The sequence below is a fragment of the Anopheles funestus genome, chromosome X, assembly GCF_943734845.2.
Source record: "Anopheles funestus chromosome X, idAnoFuneDA-416_04, whole genome shotgun sequence".
NCBI lineage: Eukaryota > Metazoa > Arthropoda > Insecta > Diptera > Culicidae > Anopheles > Anopheles funestus.
The window spans coordinates 8,304,979-8,322,757 of NC_064597.1; the positions used below are offsets into that span (position 1 = coordinate 8,304,979).

Genomic DNA, 17,779 nt, shown 5'->3' on the forward strand with positions numbered 1-17,779 from the left:
AGCATTGGATGGAAGAAACGCCGTGAGAAGGCGTGAAAGGAGGCGGGTCAGTAAGCGCGAAAAGACGCGATCAAACAAGCTTACCACGGTGGTATGAGGAGACCACACCTGGATGATGATTGCACTAGGGACAGGCAGAGGTAACCTAGGACGTCACGATGACGTAGAGGACGATGACGCCACGGACAGCGACCACGGTAGACGACGACGACACATCGTCTATCGCCACTATCGAGAAAGCGCGTCCGGTGCGGAAGCGGCCGCATGAGCGAGACGGCACATCACGGCCGTGGGAGAGCGAAAGCGCACACTGCTCCGAGACCGAGACCGGACCATGAGCGTACTGCAGGCACAAGAGAGCACGAGCGAGTGCGTGCGCTAAGTGAGCGAGATGGCACGGATGGCCGGTTAGTGAGCAGCAGCAGCAGCAGCAGCAGCAGCGAGTAAAAAGGGACCCGGAACCCCCGGGAGGAAACGGAGAACCTCGGCGGTCTAAAGGGGCAGGTACCCGGGAGCTGTTCTGTTTTCAAAATATAAACTTTTCGAGTCAGTCGAATTCTGAACGCCGTCCGGGAACGATCATCCAAAACCGGAGCCGTCCATCGGTCACGTACAGCCCACTGGTAGACGTCGCCTTATAATACATCTTCTCGACGCAAAGTTCGGTCGCATTCGCAATTCGCCCCCGGGGGGAACGGCTAACACACGAAGAGTTTTAGAGCCAGCTCACTCACCGATCGATCGTACACCAAGTCGGACACACGCTGCTCTACAAGGTGCCTGCCGAGGTGTGTAGAGTTTGCGCGAGTGCATCGTACACGTTTGCTAGACCAAGCAACAGCAAAAAAAGGACATCAATCCAACGGCGTTGTCTCTATGCGACAAGGACCCGAGCGTGTTTGATTGATTGTGGTGCATCCGAATTACATCCGAATGTGAGAAAGTGTTTCCGGTGTTTTGTTGGAAAAAAATAATTTTACCACAAAAGTGCACAAGTCGTTTATATCCCCAAGTGATTACCAACAAGGTACGGCTGGACACTCTTCTCATGTCCTGCCGGCAAATTTTGGTGCGCGTGTACTACTATATATTGTGTATGTGAGAGTGGATGTGCATCGAATAGTGCGTGCGTGCGTGCGTCCACAAAGTCGTCCAGACACCAACCAAATCACAAGATCCTATCAGCCTGCTCCAGTAAAGTAAGAATAAAAAAGACAAAAACCAAAAACACCATGGCGCTACCAACACTCAACCGCCGGCAAACCAGTGTCAGACAGCAGAGGTGGCGGCATCTACTGTTACCGCTGTTGACGACCGTCCTAGCACTAGCGAGCCTTGGGACGAGTGCACCCGCCACAGAGAATTTGTACAGCGAGTTCGATTGGAAACAGGAGCTAAACACCTCGAGCACAACATGGATGTCACCGTGTGGCACTAATATATCAGAGGCAAAGATCAGTAATCCTACCGGCTCCAACAAGAGCACCAAATTTGTAAGTATTATTTTTTTTTCTTACGTCCATACTGTCCCCAGTTTCTTTGCTTGCACACTACGTTTTACGCGCATTGGTCTAATTCTTGGTTATCTTTATCCTTTTGTTTCGCTTCTGTTTTCGCCACCGTATCCTGCAGCATCAGGACATGAAGCGTCTAATCAACCTGACGCTGCTCGATCTGAACAATTGGCGGGATCTGACCGCTAGCAACAACAGCGTCACGATCTGGAACGACACCCATCGCAAGCGCCAGTTTCGATTCCTGCAACCGTTCGTGGTAAGTTCACCGGCAAAAACAAAAAAAAAACAAAACCACCGGCATCTCACTTGTTGATCAAACGGCATTTTTGTACACGGGCAAAAAGATGCCCGAAACAAACAAAAAAATGCTCACCAATATATCCCAATCGGTGTACATCGATGTGACCGGGGGTATTTGGTCTGGGTAAAGGTTTCGCTTCAAGATGATAACACCGTACCGGTGCAGTGTACCAGCGGCATAGCATATATCGATATAGGGAGGAGTCGCTGTGTGGATGATTCACGCCCGGATCATTACCCGAGCGGTTGTGTGGCGGCATAAAGATGGGAAGCAAATTTCCCCAACCTATGCGCTAACCTGCTTCCATTCACCCCAACCCACACACGGACATCCAGACGGACATGCTTAAAAGCGTGGGAATCGTGGAAAGTGTGCGCGCACCACACCATCGCCACCTTCCACGCGCTGTCCCGGCTCGTACCCGTCGATGGACGAGTGATCAGTACAGATCGCGCATCATGGACAGTGGTAGTGTACCCTGTGTCAATCACTTTTGTTCATCTTTTGCTGCAATTGGTGATTGCACACCTTGGAATGGGGGAGATATTACGATGGGAAGGGAGTACTTGCAGATATTCAAGTACCAAAGGTGTGCGAGTGGGATCTCTCGCTTCATCTTCGGATATCCAACCATCACACAAAATCCATCACACAAATCCGAATTCGAAATGCCCGTAGCAACTCCGGCCGGTACACTGCACCACTAGAGTGCAGTCTCCGAAACCGCGAGGCATCAGCTATTCGGGTGTGTGTTTTGGTTTGGCATCGCCGTAACCGTACACCGGGTAACTGTTGCGTCCAGCGAGCTGTGTTGCGCTTCTTGACCCTTTGGCGAATGATTCGATTTGATTCATCTTCCAACACTGCCGATCTGCCGTCTCTGCTGGCTGGGAAGCTGGTGACGAAATACGAGCAGCTTACGATGCAGTTACCCACCAACACCATTGGGAACCCGAATTGCGGGGCTTTCCCCGTCCACAGTCCCTGTAACGAGCTGCAACGAACCGGGACAGAAATTGGCATCAAATAGAATGGTTTTTGGGGACGGAGGGTGAAGATGGGTGTGTAATGAGACAAACTATTACCATTGCCGGTGAGGATTCCTCCACTTGTCGTCTAAAGTTTTGGGGTATTGGATCACCCTGTAGCTGCTGCCAATGCACTGTTGCTGGATGCTGCAGAAGGCGACTGGTTGATTTGGCGCGTAGTCATCTTTGCCATGTCGACCGTCTGTATGCTATTGCTCGGTGGGTGTTTGGTTTTCGGTTGCCCTTTCCCCCTTCCTCCCCCACCCCTCTCCTCCCTCCAACTCCACCCGATCACTTTTGCGTGTTTTGTTCTACACGCTCGCGGAAACTGCTGACTGAGGCAGAAATGTGCTTTCGCGGTCACAGACATTGCTTGACGCGTTCGATGCCCCGCTGCTGCTGCTGCTGTTTTACCGATCCTGAACGGATCTTACTTTCTCACAAAACTCTGTCCCCGTGACTGTGTTCTTCTCGCTCACAAAAACCAGTGTTAAACCATTTTCCGGGCCCAGTTCCGGGGTCCCGGTGTACATGCGTTCGTTTGGCAAACGAGTTCTAATTACTTCATTATTAATCATCACCGGCGTATGAATTGGCACAAGCAAGCAAGCAAAAAAAAAATAGAGAGCCAACCCTTCCGCAGCGCATAAAAGCTGTGATGAATCATGTACGAGACATTTCGGAATTGCCAACCGTTTTGTGTTTTTGCTCGGTGTAGCGTTCGCGTTACCGTTTTGTTTACATGCTTTTCTAACCTTGTCCGTCCGTGGGGTCTGGTGTGACAAAACAGAGAGAAACTAATTAAACAACTATTTGAAAGAGAGAAAAAAAAACAATAAAACTAACCAGCGAATAAGTCACGTTTGCACCTTTCCACTGAATTAGGGAATCATATTTAATGACGTTCTTCCGGATGAGAAAAAGAAAAAAAACTGCCATAAAGCACGCATTATGAAAGTTATTACAAATATATATATAAAAACTTATTGGGGGATGGAGGGGGGACCAATAAATAATACAAATATCCGCTACAAAACCGAACCTATTGTGAAATAAATCAACGCACGCGCATCCCCGTTCGCAAAACAAAATCACCGCTGCAATACACAGCGGCGGCCTGCATTCAGCAGCAGCAGCCTGGATACAAGAGCCCTCGTTTTGCCCGTTTGTAGAAATCAAGCTCGATGCGGCACAAAATAAGGGGTTTTGTGCAGTGTGCGCAAATTGCGACCGATTTGTTCCGTTTTGCTGGTCAGTAAAAGCTGAACCGATTTGGACCGTCGTCCAATTTTGTTTCCATTTTTTTTTTTTGCTTGTTGTACACATTGGATGATGGCCCCGTCGCCCCGTCACACAAATCTTCAAAAACTACCGACCAAAAAAAAAAAAATATTTATATACATATCCCAAAAAATTTGGAAAAGAATTTCCAAATCAACAAACACACGCAAAAAAAAAGAAAATTAACGTACGGAACAGCATCCGACGGGTGCATAAAAACGCAGGCGAAACCAAACGATCTACCCTCTCCTTTCCCCTCCCCATCCTCTTCCTCTTCTTTCCACCCATCCCCAACACATCCTTTCCAGACAACAGCAAGAATAATAAAAAAGGGATCAATCAAAGGAGGAAATTAATACTAATCCAAAATTTACGCAGATATAATCATAATACCTGTGATGGGGTATGGCCGTTTTATTTTTGCCTTGATGAGTTATGATTTTAATTACAGATCTAAAACCCGCCAAAATACCGAACAGTGTTGTTGCAACATTTGTGGCTTTTTTTTTTTGTTTGGTTGTTGTTTGCCCTAACGATTTTGGGTGGACGCTTTTTATGGGCACACAGAATGAAGATGATCGACGCTTGAGTATCGGTGACGGGAATGCAGAGAGGGTGAGAGAGGTTTGAGTGCAGCGCGCGAGGCGACCGTTTTATGGGCAGACATTTCGGTAAATGCTTCCTTGATGTTGGGGTTTGCCTCTGTGTGTGTCATTTTTTTTTGCGACGCTCTGGATGCTACTTTTCTAAGCATGGGAGCTACCTCCCCACCGTTTTTACTGCATCTACTGGATGTGCTAGGAGAACGGGGGTTAGGATCATTTCGTAAACTGGTGAAATTTGAAACAATTATAGTGTGTGGCGCATTCCACAGACGCATAGACGTAAGTCTGTGCGTGACTTTATTGTTGGGGAGTTTTTTTGAAGTTTGAGGAAGATTTTGAATTTGCTACACTTCAAGCGGCACTATAACCTTGGAACTTTATGTGTAATAATGAGTACCTTGTGCCGTGTATCTGAGGAGGTCCTGATGAGGTTTTTGGTGTAGGTTCTGTCATGTGGCGACTACCAGACACTACCTCCTGCAACCGACTCTCAATTTTCGGTGTTAAGCTGCAGAACCTCAAATACTTTACATTTAAGATGTCTAAGATGAATATCTCCGGGTACTCGTCAGTAAGCAATCACCTAACATTTCACTTTACTCTTCTCACTCGTTTTTTGCAGAAAAATGTCTCAAGCTGGGAGCGAAGACTTTCGGTGTATTGGGCTTACCTGAAGCTGGTACGTCAGTATCACCAAAAATACCCAGAAAGTACCAACATTAAGCGGGAAGAGGTAGTCGCACTCGAAAGTGTGAACGAGGCAAGCAAGGAGCTGCTGTGCACGGTGCAGGAGTACCGTCAGGTGACCAAGCGACAGAAGAAGCAAATCAGTGTTGAGCAGATGCAAAAAATGGTCAACTTTACCATACACGATGCTGGTGAGATCAAGATTCACATCTGGTACATTATGTGCCGGTTGGAGTGCTTCCTGAAGAACATGCGCAAACACCTCCGTCAGCTGAGTGCAAAGGGTAACCAAGCGTACAAACCGGTCAATATGATGAACTGCAAAACCTGCCCGTACTGTAAGGCCTGTCCGTACTGCAAACCGAAGAAGCAATGCCAGCAGCACAATAAAAAGCACCGGAAGCAAACGCAACATCAGCAGCAGCAACAGCAGCGACAGCACAATCGGGCCGGTCACAGTGCCCAGCAGAAGCAGGCGAACCAGCATCAGCAGCCCAGCAGACAACCGAAAGGGCGGAAAGGCACACAGCAACCGAACAATCATGCGCGAAACAAACAGGGTTAAGGGGGAGTTACCTCCTGAGTTACCCTGCTTAAACTCCAGCTTAAACTAAACTCTTCCGTCAGTCTCTCTACACGGACGGCTGTCAGAGAGCCGTCCGCGCGAACGCCATGACGCGACACGACTTGCCAACTTGTCCTGTCCTGTCCGTGTGTGCTGTCAGCTTTCATCAACTAATGTCGATAAAACAACACTAGGAAACAGTAACATTCCAACTATGATTGTGACGGGTTCCCGTTGGCCGATTTCCACATTGCGGGCACCAGAGGAAGCGTTGTACATTCCGGGTGGGATGCCGGGCGTGTGTGTGTGTATGATAGCACCAAACTGTTTCTGTGTGGTAAAGCTTACCCAAAAAAAAAACCCCGAACGCATCTGTTAGGCAGCCAGGAATCAGCTTTACCTAGAACAGCAATGACAGCCAGGCGCGGACTTGGACGCATAAAAAATAGTAGGTAGTAATAGTCTTTAGCAAATGGTAGTATCCGGACAGATGCGCCCTGGCACTGTGGTAGTGAAGCAGCGCGAGTATCAAACTACCGTACAACAGGTGTAAATGTAATTGTGCGATATTACGATACGATTCGTCTCCCCCCTGTACGGGTGCCTTTTAACGTTTTGTGTGTGCGTGTGTGTGTGCCTTACATGTGAACGTTTTGCTGTGAGCGCGCGGTGACGGAACAGGGGTGATTGTGTGCAGATCGCATCAAGTGACATTATGTCGGTGCGACCCGAAGCACCATATACTAAGCGCGCGCGTACGGTAGCATTTATTTATACACTATTTATTGACGAACAAAACCAAACCCATACACACGGGTCGGAGAAACCGCAGAGACAGCGCATAGATCCTTGTGAGCGTGGTGCCTTTTTTTGGGCTTTGCGCGTGTTTTAGTATGCGTTGGCAGAGCATCAAGAGCGTTAGGATGCAAAAAGTTTTACAAATTTTACGATCTCGAACACGCAAGGTGTGGGGGTGTGTCATGGTAATTATTATTATTTTTAATTTAATTCTTTTTTTGTGTTTGTTTCAACAGCCAGAACAGTTATTTGGCAGTTACAGCAGTAAACGCCAACAGTGTACAAGTACTTAACCCCAGTTAGTTAGGCATTTCGATAAGTTCATATTTCCCACCGTGGGAAGAAGCTCGATATGTAGAATATTTTGTTTCATTCAATGTTTCCATTGTTTCTATTTTTCTGCACTCTAGTTTCAAGCATGTGTTGTGTTTCAGTCTCAAGTACAAGATCAGTCGCTTGGTCGGTAATCGTATTACCGGCTAATGCATCTGACATGCGAAATAGTACACCCCCAAACGTCAATCAAACGGGGAATGTCAAAAAAAATATTATCCTTCAAAAAAAAAATGTCTCACCGCTTACAATGATGGTTGTGATTTGTAAAGTAAACAACTACAAAATAGTAACGCTGTGATAGAAGCCCACTATTAGACTCGATTACTTGCAACGCGTCACATTACAAAAGCGCCTGGTGATAAACGTCAGGAAATGGTGGACATTATTTATTTTCGTGATTTTTAGTACATGACAAAAGACAAATCTGTAGTACGTCACGAAGCACAACTCATGGTGGGGGCTAGAGCGTTGCTTTCCAGTGTCACGAAATTGTAAATTGAAACAGCAGAAAACCAAAATATCGCACAGTGTTATATACGCAGATAAGCTTAAGCGCTATGATAAGTGTTAAGAGAAGCGAGAGGCATGCCCGGTTGTTTTTTTTTTTGCTAGGTTAGGTACTACCGTACTTAATTATTGTTACGAATCGGGTTACAAATGACGTTTAGGCAGCCAATAGTAATAGCACCAAGTGGAGTAAGAACGGAAACAATCGACAACCCTGAGGATGTTGCGCTACTAGGAGGAGGGTACGCTCGAATAGCGGCATCCGACTCACCACACCGGGTTTTTATAGCCGTAACCGAGTGGTATATATAGTTTGTAGTATTTTATTTGCCAACCACTATTTATTGTAATTAATTTTCGTTTCAAAACCGTATCAACAATACTAAGTAGTAAGTTATTTTATCGTTCCTATGTACAAAACTCACGCTTCATCCTTCGCGTATTATGTATTATCTTAAACACAGCCAGTAGTGCTAAACAACGAATGACCGAATAAATGTAAAAGAAGAAGAAGAGAGAAAGAGAGAGAGGGAGAAAGAGAAAATGTTCAAAAGTATATGAAAGCGTTGGTTTTCTTGTCTGGCAATGTTTCAGCACACCAAGTCATCTTGGCAAAATGTCCGAACATGTCCGCCATCGAACAATCAAGGTTTAGTGATGACATTTTTGTTTCGTCTTATTAGACTAATTCATATCAATTCTACCAAAAGCCATTCTCTCCAATGCTAGAAACGCTTCATTAGCCGAAGTTTTAATTTTGGAGGATGGCATGACTATTTTAGCCCAATGTCTGAGTCTATCGTTACCTTACACCAATGTCCCCAGCCTCCAGCCTCACGAGGTGTTTGGGTTTGAGACATTGAAGATACGTTAAACAAACGAGCTCCGAACGGTCTGTAATGAACACCCCGTGGGAATATCCACTGAGTTCGAATTGCTGTAGCCCTTAACCTAACAAAAAAAAAAGTACATACACCAAATATTTCGATGATCCGTTGTCTAGCAACTCGCATCACATCCGCATCTTGCGTTCTCAAACAAATTTCCTTTAAGCACCGCAGCTTTGGGAACGTCTTCTTCCCGCCCCGGTTCATATTCTTCACAACTCATCGCTCAGAAGCACCGATGTTGCACGGGACGCCGTCAAAGTTCACTTCCGGTTTAATACACCGGTGCAGTTGTCTGGGCATTCGCTTTTGGTTGCACTTGCTCCGAAAGCAAAAAAACAAAAAGGGATCGCTTTCGGAAAATATTTGCTCTTTGCCACTCGTGACGCCCTCCGCCCAATAGTGTCCTCCTGCCGGTAAAACGCTGACCGAGAAAGGCATCCCGCGTTGACGACCATCTCCGGTCCCTCTTACGTCGAGACGGACGGACGGATTGTTTGCGACAAGGTTATAATGCTCGCGCAGTAGGCTCCGCGCGGTGTGACTTATCCCTCCCCCTCCCGTTTCTTGGGCCCTCAAGGTTTGCCAACGTCTCCAGAGAGACGTTTTCCAGTCTCGGGTTGTGCTTTACACGCGAGCTCGAATTCGGAGATGTGTGTGGTTTTTTTTTATTGTTTCCTTCATAAAGTTATTGTTTTCTTCTGCATCATCGGTTCAACAGCTTTAGTTTTCGTTTGTGGTTGGAAATATCAGGATATTTACTTTTCGATTTCTCCCATCCCTTTCGCCAGGCGGCATTCAAAAAAACCACCAGCACCTATACCGCATGTGCTGTTGATTTTTATCTAAGTTGATTTATGTAGGAACGTTCAGCACCGTTAAGCTCGCACGGACAATCATTCATCTCGCGGCTGGCGATGCCTTTTTCAGCCGATGCGCGCGTGTGAGAGTATGGATCCCTTTTTTTTCCTCCTTTGCTTTCTCAGCTTCGACACCTGGATGCCGGGGCCTAGAACTATCGCGCACGTTTCAACCGTTTCAGTTTCGATGTGGTTTGGAAGAATCTTTCCATACAACAGAAATTATGGTAATGTATAAAAATGAAGAGAAGAACAAACACATTCACCATAAAAAAACTGTACTTCAACTACAATTTTAATTCATTTATGGTTTGTATTTTGAAACTCTCAGAAGCACGCTTATCAAACAAAACTTGCAAACGAAATGCAGATAAGAGTAGATAAATGATACTCTCCCCGCATTGAAAGCAAAACAAAATTTATATACATTATTTTTTATTATTGCTCTGTAGATAATAAATATTTCATACAAGAAAACCACTCTAATAACTCTAAGAATGTAGAATGTAAAGTATGTTATGCAATTTTACACAAAAAATTAATTAAATAGATCAAGTAAAAAGAAAATGGGAAGAAAAACTATTGTATTTAGTTTTGCTTTCTTACAACTGGTTGATTCATTACAGTTACAGTTTTGGTATAGACAATGACGTTAGTAGAGTTGTGGAAAAGAAGGGGTGAATCACAAAATCTGTTGTAAGATATGATGTCATAGCTTGTAATGCGTAAGCACTTCAATGTGGTTTTTTTATCAATGCTTCGATTGTCTGTTCTAAACGCAAATCAGAACAAACGGCAAACGGAATTCTGTGAGGATGTTGGTATGGTTCCAAGTAAACCATGAAAACCGAAAGCCGTAAACGAAGAATGACTGTTCAATGCCAGTTGAAGTTGGGTGAGATATACCCAACAGCACTTTGTTACTATCCAGAGTTAATGATTTAACATAATTTAACAGAGTTATGTAAAACTCAGAAATTTGAAGTTCAATTTTTAGACGTGAGATTTGGTTTAAAGTTGGAAAGTAAAGATTTCAAACACTTCTCAGGGTTTATTTGCAATTCAAAATGCGAAACACAAGCACTAGGCGTCTCCACTGATTAGTATTTCGGTTCTTGTTTCAGTTCAGTGGTTCTGTTTTATTCATTTAGCCTCATTCAAGAGGTGAAAGAGACTCCTCAAAATATCCCTCAATTATAATAAACAGGTAATATTATTGCAAAATGTCCACAATTTTTGTGTATAAAATTGAGATTAACAATTAAAAATAATAAATCTTCATTTAACCATTTAGTTTATGCTTAGTCCCATAGTACGGCAACACTTTTCAATCTAAAGACAAAATAAAGTAGATTGATCATCCGTTTATAATGGTAGATCGTCAACTGAAGCACCTACACAAGCGTAACACAAGTGCATGGATCTACCAGAACCACGGCACGGTCACAGTCTTGATTTAGCCGTCGAGCGGACGTCTCACGGTAACAGGGAGCAGCTGCTGTGTATAGGTACCCCGGGCCCCTATTCTGATCCGCATTTTGTGCAAAGAGAAAAAAAAATGTCGCACCTGTGGTGCCATCATGTGGTTTTGCATTTGGTTGTACATTTGCTTTTGCTTGGTTGCTGCGTACAAAGGATAAACAGTATAATTGTTCCAGGTAAGTAGCTTCATCACGGGATCATGCTTTTTCGCAAACGACAGCTATATTTGATCAATTTACAGTCGAGCGTGGTGCGGTGGAGATCACTACCACCATTCCCACTATTACCATCGCACAACCAAGAGCCGCCGAACAGGCAAATTTTACAAGCAGCTACCGATTGCCCTGCTCGGCCGGGAAGCCATTCTTGTTCGAACGATCGTCCAACAGTTTAAAGCTTTACTTACTCGATGCGGCCGGACTGCATCGGTTTGAGAATGAGGAATCTAGCGGCATTGTCAAATCACACATTAGTACGCTACCAAAGCGGTACGAAGAAGCAGTAACGCTACAGGTAACGTACTAGCTAAGCTTTTAATAGTATGAGTAACAATAACAGTAATAGTAGTTGCAGTAGAATCTGTAGTGGTAGTCGTTATACCGTTACACCTTAGTGGTAGTATCAGTTACAGTCAAACACACAATTTAGTTTGCACTACGAGTAACGAGTATTTTGAGTTATGTCCTTAGGAGGATAAAAATAATAATATTTAAGCATTATTAACTAATGTAACGAAATGAGATATTTGCCTCAAGTAGAAATACATTTACACATACACACAATTGATGTGCTTCTTAATTCTAGATCCTTGATATAAAACTAGGAGAAGCGGATTATGTACTCTTCGTCGTTACTACCGACCAATGGCATAATGTATTCTTAGCCCAGCAGAACGTTGGCATTGGACCGACCAGTGCTCAACCTATACAGCGTATCAAGTACTCTGGTACTTATTCAAAAGCCCAACTACTTGAGTGTAACGGTAGTATATACATGGTTACGATCGTCACCTACGCAAGCACTGGGAAAATTCGGTATGATTCGATTTACTATTCCGAAAGTACTACCAAGGTATTTCCTAACCTCTTTTTTATATCTTCTCTTACAAATACTCTCCATGAACAGTGTCTATCGCTGGCAGCAGTCTTATTTTTCGCTTGAGAGTACCAAGGAGGTGCTATCTATTGATGATGTACGGTGCCATTGTCCCGGTACGCTATTGCTGCTGGCACTAGATTATGCCCAGTTGCCGGAGCGTTCACTAAACCACGTGCTGTTGCTGGATAATGCAGAAAGACCCGTCAAGGTGCAGGAAATGTTTTTCATGTACAGCTCGTTACCATCCTTCACACTCGATGATGAACTATTTCTAATACGACACGTTAGCAAAGGTTAGTACATGAAGCAAAAACACTTTTACACCCAGCTAATACATGGGGGCTGTGCTGGGTGTCACTTTATTTTCTTTCAGACAAATCATATCTCTATCAATGGAGTGCGGAGGCGAGATTTGTGCGCTTGCGGAAATTATCTCAGCATCCACTACAAATCACAACATTTACCCATTGGGATAGTACGTTGGCAGTTGCGTTCGAGGATACCATTCGGCTGTACGGCAGCAACAAACAGAATCTGTTGCGTGTCGAAACTCCATTTTCGTTGCATGGAAGCAATGCATCGGAACCATTAAAAGAGCTTACGCCAGGAACTTCCGGAGAGAAGTTAAAGAAGCTTTACGGGCTACGAACTGCCGCAAGCGGGGAAGTTATTTTAGCTACAGAGTTCTATTGTCCTGCAGCGAGTGAAGTTTCTCCTAACTCAACTGCACTGCAAATTTATAAACTTTCCACAATGAGTGTTACACGATCAGCAGAAGGTAAGGCATGTCTAATACAGCTAATGAACGACACTAATGTCGATGTTTTACAGCAACAGCACAGGAGCAGGGCTTTCAGACACTGAACAGCTGCCTGGACCGGCTCAAACAGGAACTCAATGAACGTAAAAAGTGGATCGATCTTATACGGTTGCAGCTATCACGCAAAAACCTACTATTCGATGCCATCGCACAAAACGATCCAGTAAAGTCGACGCTCATACACCCGTCAGTGACACTAGACAGTGTTCTCTTACCGCACAATAATCCAAATCTATTGCCACCATCACGTACCATACTGAATGGGCAGTCTCTTCTTCTACGTCACTACCGCGTAGCTACCGACCTCAACCAGGTTCTACTGCTAAATCGTGAACGAACAGAAATCCAGGGTGATCTGCACGTGACTGGTAACTTGCGCACACGCAGCTCCAGAATTCGTGCCGTCAGGGCGCAGGACAGTTTGGAGGCCGATGGTAAAAAGAGACGAATGCGATCCACTGTCCGTGTAGCGGGAAAAACTTCTTATCGTGTTGTGAAGGCGAAGGAAATTGTTTCTGATTCAACGCTAAGCAAACGTAGGTATAGAACGTGATGAGACTTTTACGGCACTAACGTTCCAATATTGAATCTCACACCCTACAGGATGTTTGCTACGCTCTAAGATGAATGTTTTGCACGGTACGATGCAACTGGACGAACTGAGTACACAATCCGTCCGTGTGGAGCAAGGTAACATCAATCATATTACTGTACCAACGCGAAAGGTGCTCCTAGATGCAGCGAACCATGGTTACCGAGGGCATAAGGTATTTCGCAACGTTAAATCCTTCCGGTTAAATACTCAACATCTCAACGGTCATCCACTATCGACGGAAATTATTGAATCGGGACTAAAGTACGCTAACGATGGTATAACGATAAAGACAGATGTGTGTCGCACACGTAATCTAATTGTACGTAATACTGTGAATGATTTTCCACTGAGACAACTACTCTTCTTACATCAGCATACCTTGCATATTAAAGGTAAGTCATCTCCAATGCGTGCTTTCCTACTCTTTCTTGTCTTGAGTTCTAGAAACACAATATCTTTTAAATGTATTCTATTTTATAACCTAAAAACCTCGATTCCCAATTGTCCAGGTAATCTATTTCTGGGTGAACAGGTGTGCGTTAAAAATCTCCAATATCGTCATACGCTCAACAACATCCCGAATGAAGAGTTGTTGGACAGAATCTCAAACCAAACCATCACCGGTCCCGTATTCGTAAGTAAAGGCTTCACGCATAATCTTCAGGTACATCAAGTGAATGGAGAGTTGTTGTCCAACTACGCCACCACATCTCAGCCGCACCGAAATGGACAGCTACAGACACTGCAGATCCAAGGTAAGTTTAGCACTACTTTAAGCAGCTCATTTGAGGCGTTATTGTTACATTTCATATCCCTCCAGCACCCGTGCGAGCGGAGAAGATGATAGTTCTTGGTGATCTTACGGCAAACCACGAAGAACAGCAGCTAACACCACACATCGGTACGCGTCCGGGTGACTTCCGGCAGCTATACACCGGCAAACTCGTATTGAACGGTACGCTACGATTAAAAGTAGCCAATATAAATGCTCCAAACATTACCATTATGGGACAATCCGTAACGAGTAAGCCATACCAGCAGTACCTGTTGCGAACGGAACGTCAGGTTGGTGATATGTCTTCCAAAAAGCAATAGAGTACTCCTCTACCCATATGTTTTCTTTCTCTTTCATACACTCGTGGGACAGATTATCAGCCATCCGATTGGGTATCATACAGCACAGTTTCAATATTTGTTCGCAAACACCTTAAACGGAGTCGCACTGTGGCAGTTTAGCTTAACACATCGCAACTGGCAAAATAGTTTCTATCTGCAGGACGTGGCTGTGCAAGGCAGTATTCGACCCGCTCGGATCGCCAAACGGTTGCATTCGGTGCAGCAGAACCGTATCGACGTTAATGCTCAGTAAGTGGATTAACCTAGCTAAACTACACCTTCGGTGTGATATCTTCACTAATTTCACCATTTGTTCGTTGCTTTAGTATTCGCGTGTGTGATGCAAAACATTTTGCCGGAACGCTTCGTGTAGCACACCTGCACACCCGCTCAATCGACGGTACTATTGCCCCGGAAGCACTCTGGCGCAAAGATAGCCAGCATGGAATGGGTAATGCCGCGCCGAAAGTATTTCTCGGTCGGACTGAGCTGCGACAAAGCGTTCTACAGATCCGAGGCCCATTGCAAACGGCTGGGTTCAATGGCCGAACCTCGTACGATTTAGCCGAGCTAGCTAAACCACCTGCAAGACGTTATCACACGCTGCAGTTGAGTGCCGTTAACGCTACTATGGCGAACGTTCAACAGATGGTGGATCTGTCGCTTGAAGAAATATTGCAACGCTTCGTTACTACCGTGCATCATCACCATGGATCGAGCTTAGGAAGTGTACCATCATTTGCCAAGATCGTTACCCAAGCCCATTCGCAACAGATACCCATTGCCACGGTTGGGCAGATCAACTTCTGTCCCGTTCAACGGCTTCTACAGGAAACAGTGTCTAAACAAAGCCGTTCAGGACGTTCGATTGCAGGCTATAAGCAAGTGCTTGGAACGGTTCACATTCCCAAGCAACTTACCGTTGGCCAGATCAATAGTTACGAGACGGCGAACCTTGGGCGTATTGTAACGCGTGGTCCAGATGCGTTACCGCAAAGTATTGACAGCCGCTGGCGCTTCGGAACGGTCACAACTGGCTATCTTACGGCAAAGCTCATCAATCGAACGCCTCTCACCCGACTAGCGTTGCACTCTGAAGAAACGTTACTACTGCAGAGTGAACTTCTTATCGAACGGTTACAGGTGAATGTGCTCCAACTACCAAAACATCCGAACTGGATCTTTGAACCAAACACGGCCTCCTCACTAATACACCTACCTCACGGTGTTACACGACTACGTTGCCACGGTAGCATTCACAGTCACATCCGTGATCCGACTCACCTGCTCAATCAGCTGCTACTAACGCCGTCTCTCGATCAAACCCGAACCGTTACTAGTGGAGTTGTTTTCGGTGGGCAAAGTGTTCACTTCGGTAACTGTTCCACACCTGCCGGAGGTACGCTACAATGGATCGAACGAACAGCCCGGTACTGTTTGCGCAGAAACACCTCCCCAACATTACGTCTTCCCATCGTATTCGAGCATGACCAGGTACTGCTGCAGACAGGACCTAATGTAATGACGATACGAGGCAATCTTCACATTGCTGAACCTGGCTACCTTAAGGTGCGTACCATCGCCGGTGTAAATGTGGCAGAACGGCTCGGTCCATCCGCTGACCTTTATCGGTTGTTGACCGTGCCCCAGAAGTTGCCTATTGTGGGTGAAAAACGTTTTTCGCGTGAACTGATCGCCACCGTACATAACATGACCCTTGTGTCTGGCCCTACCGGAAGCAATTTCTGGTCCCGGTTGGCTTTCTGTAACCATCCGACACAACATCACTGCACCAGTTCGTTACATTTCGCACAATCGCTGGTAGTCGGCGAACTGCTGGCAGCTGAACACCTTAACAAAGTACCATTCAACGGCTTTTTCCACGCATTTGTAAAGCGCCAATCCGCACCAATTCATCAATCAAAGCTACATCACATTCAAGATTTTACCGGTACGTTAACGGTGTCCGAGCTGCACCTTACCGGTACCGCAACGATCCTAAACCACATCAACAGCATTCCACTCGGGGAATTAGTTTTCCATTCTACCACGAACGCCACCCATCAAATAGTGCCGGGTGCAAAAACGTTCCGTACCCTTCACATCGATGGACCGCTTTCGCTGCAGCAGCTTAATAAGCGCCCACTATCACAGGTGAAACGAGACTCGCTATCTTTAGACGATGTCCATCAGCTTGAGGCGATCATTTTCAACAAGCCCGTGCTTATCTCCGCACTGCACACACGCACCCTATACCACATTCGTACCGCATCCTATCGTCTTGTGGCTGAAAATCCGACCGTCAAGCTACCAGCTGAGTTGCAGCTGCGTTCGGATCATCTTCATCCGCTAGCTAAAATTCAGCGCAGCAATAATGTCGCACGTGCACGTTCCAGCACGCTAGCATTACACCCGCGAGAGTCGAGCAGTGTGATCGAACTTTCAACAGCGGATGGAGTCGGTACCATTCGACTACACTGTTCGCCTGATCAACGATCGTTAGTAGTGGAGTTGCATCGACTGCCAACGAATCGTACCAGTGAACAACGGCTGCACGAGTTGCCACCAGCGATCGGATGTTTGCAGCTGGTTGATGCATATACCGTGAATCGAATGACAATAGTGATTCTACTGCGACACAAGAACGCCGAACCGACGGCAAATCGGAATCTGACCATCAACACACTCTATCAATACGATCTTGTACGGGGACATCTCGCATCGGTTAAGATGCCAAACCCCAGTTCAACCTGCCATCATGCACGTCTGCTGCAGCCAAAACAGGAAGAAATAATGTTTGCCACTGCCGGATGCTTCGATACTACTGTATCCAGCGGAATAAAACTCTATCAACTCGATACCGATAGCACGCCAATACGTTTACGCCACTTTCAAACAATCGATCTAGTCTCCACGGTAAGCGCAATGAGCTCTACCGTCGACGGGACCACTCTGCTGGTAAAAGATGACACCACCCATTGGCATCGCTACACTTATAGCTCGGTGAAGGTAAGGTTTACATATTACTTTCTTTTCATAATGTGAATATGATATGGAATTTGTATTATGCTTTTTAGGGCTGGACACAAGATGATACCCAACTGCCTTAAAACTATATATTATTAACACGCTTGAAGAAGGATAAAATGGATGCTGCATTTGAAGTTTTCTTCTCGTTACACAAATCGTTGTATCTTATATTTTATATGAGTGTTATGTAACGTGCATATGTATTGTTATGTGTATGCGTGAGATGATTTTTTTGTTATACAATAAATTATTTAAAAAAATGAGAG

At 45.3% G+C, this 17,779-nt stretch overlaps 2 protein-coding genes across 2 annotated transcripts; both read left to right on the forward strand.

Moving 5' to 3' along the window:
* The first annotated feature begins 451 nt into the window (after window positions 1-451).
* On the forward strand, window positions 452-7,992 carry LOC125764282 (putative mediator of RNA polymerase II transcription subunit 26). The gene is made up of 3 exons (XM_049428362.1): window positions 452-1,493; window positions 1,633-1,773; window positions 5,355-7,992. The coding sequence occupies exons 1-3, from the start codon at window positions 1,233-1,235 to the stop codon at window positions 5,982-5,984; spliced, it is 1,032 nt and encodes a 343-aa protein (XP_049284319.1). The 5' UTR covers window positions 452-1,232; the 3' UTR covers window positions 5,985-7,992.
* Window positions 7,993-10,771: 2,779 nt separating this feature from the next.
* Window positions 10,772-17,778, forward strand: LOC125764092 (uncharacterized). The gene is made up of 12 exons (XM_049427946.1): window positions 10,772-11,030; window positions 11,096-11,367; window positions 11,659-11,888; window positions 11,980-12,245; window positions 12,326-12,730; window positions 12,784-13,308; window positions 13,376-13,759; window positions 13,877-14,122; window positions 14,188-14,432; window positions 14,515-14,732; window positions 14,810-17,492; window positions 17,561-17,778. The coding sequence occupies exons 1-12, from the start codon at window positions 10,790-10,792 to the stop codon at window positions 17,591-17,593; spliced, it is 5,748 nt and encodes a 1,915-aa protein (XP_049283903.1). The 5' UTR covers window positions 10,772-10,789; the 3' UTR covers window positions 17,594-17,778.
* Window position 17,779: the final 1 nt, after the last annotated feature.

Coding starts and splice junctions, on each gene's coding strand:
- LOC125764282 (XM_049428362.1), top strand. CDS start 1,233: ATGGCGCTACCAACACTCAACCGCCGGCAAACCAGTGTCAGACAGCAG. Junction 1,494..1,632: donor CCAACAAGAGCACCAAATTT/GTAAGTATTATT, acceptor CGTATCCTGCAG/CATCAGGACATGAAGCGTCT. Junction 1,774..5,354: donor GATTCCTGCAACCGTTCGTG/GTAAGTTCACCG, acceptor CGTTTTTTGCAG/AAAAATGTCTCAAGCTGGGA.
- LOC125764092 (XM_049427946.1), top strand. CDS start 10,790: ATGGATCTACCAGAACCACGGCACGGTCACAGTCTTGATTTAGCCGTC. Junction 14,123..14,187: donor ACAGACACTGCAGATCCAAG/GTAAGTTTAGCA, acceptor ATATCCCTCCAG/CACCCGTGCGAGCGGAGAAG. Junction 14,433..14,514: donor TGTTGCGAACGGAACGTCAG/GTTGGTGATATG, acceptor CTCGTGGGACAG/ATTATCAGCCATCCGATTGG.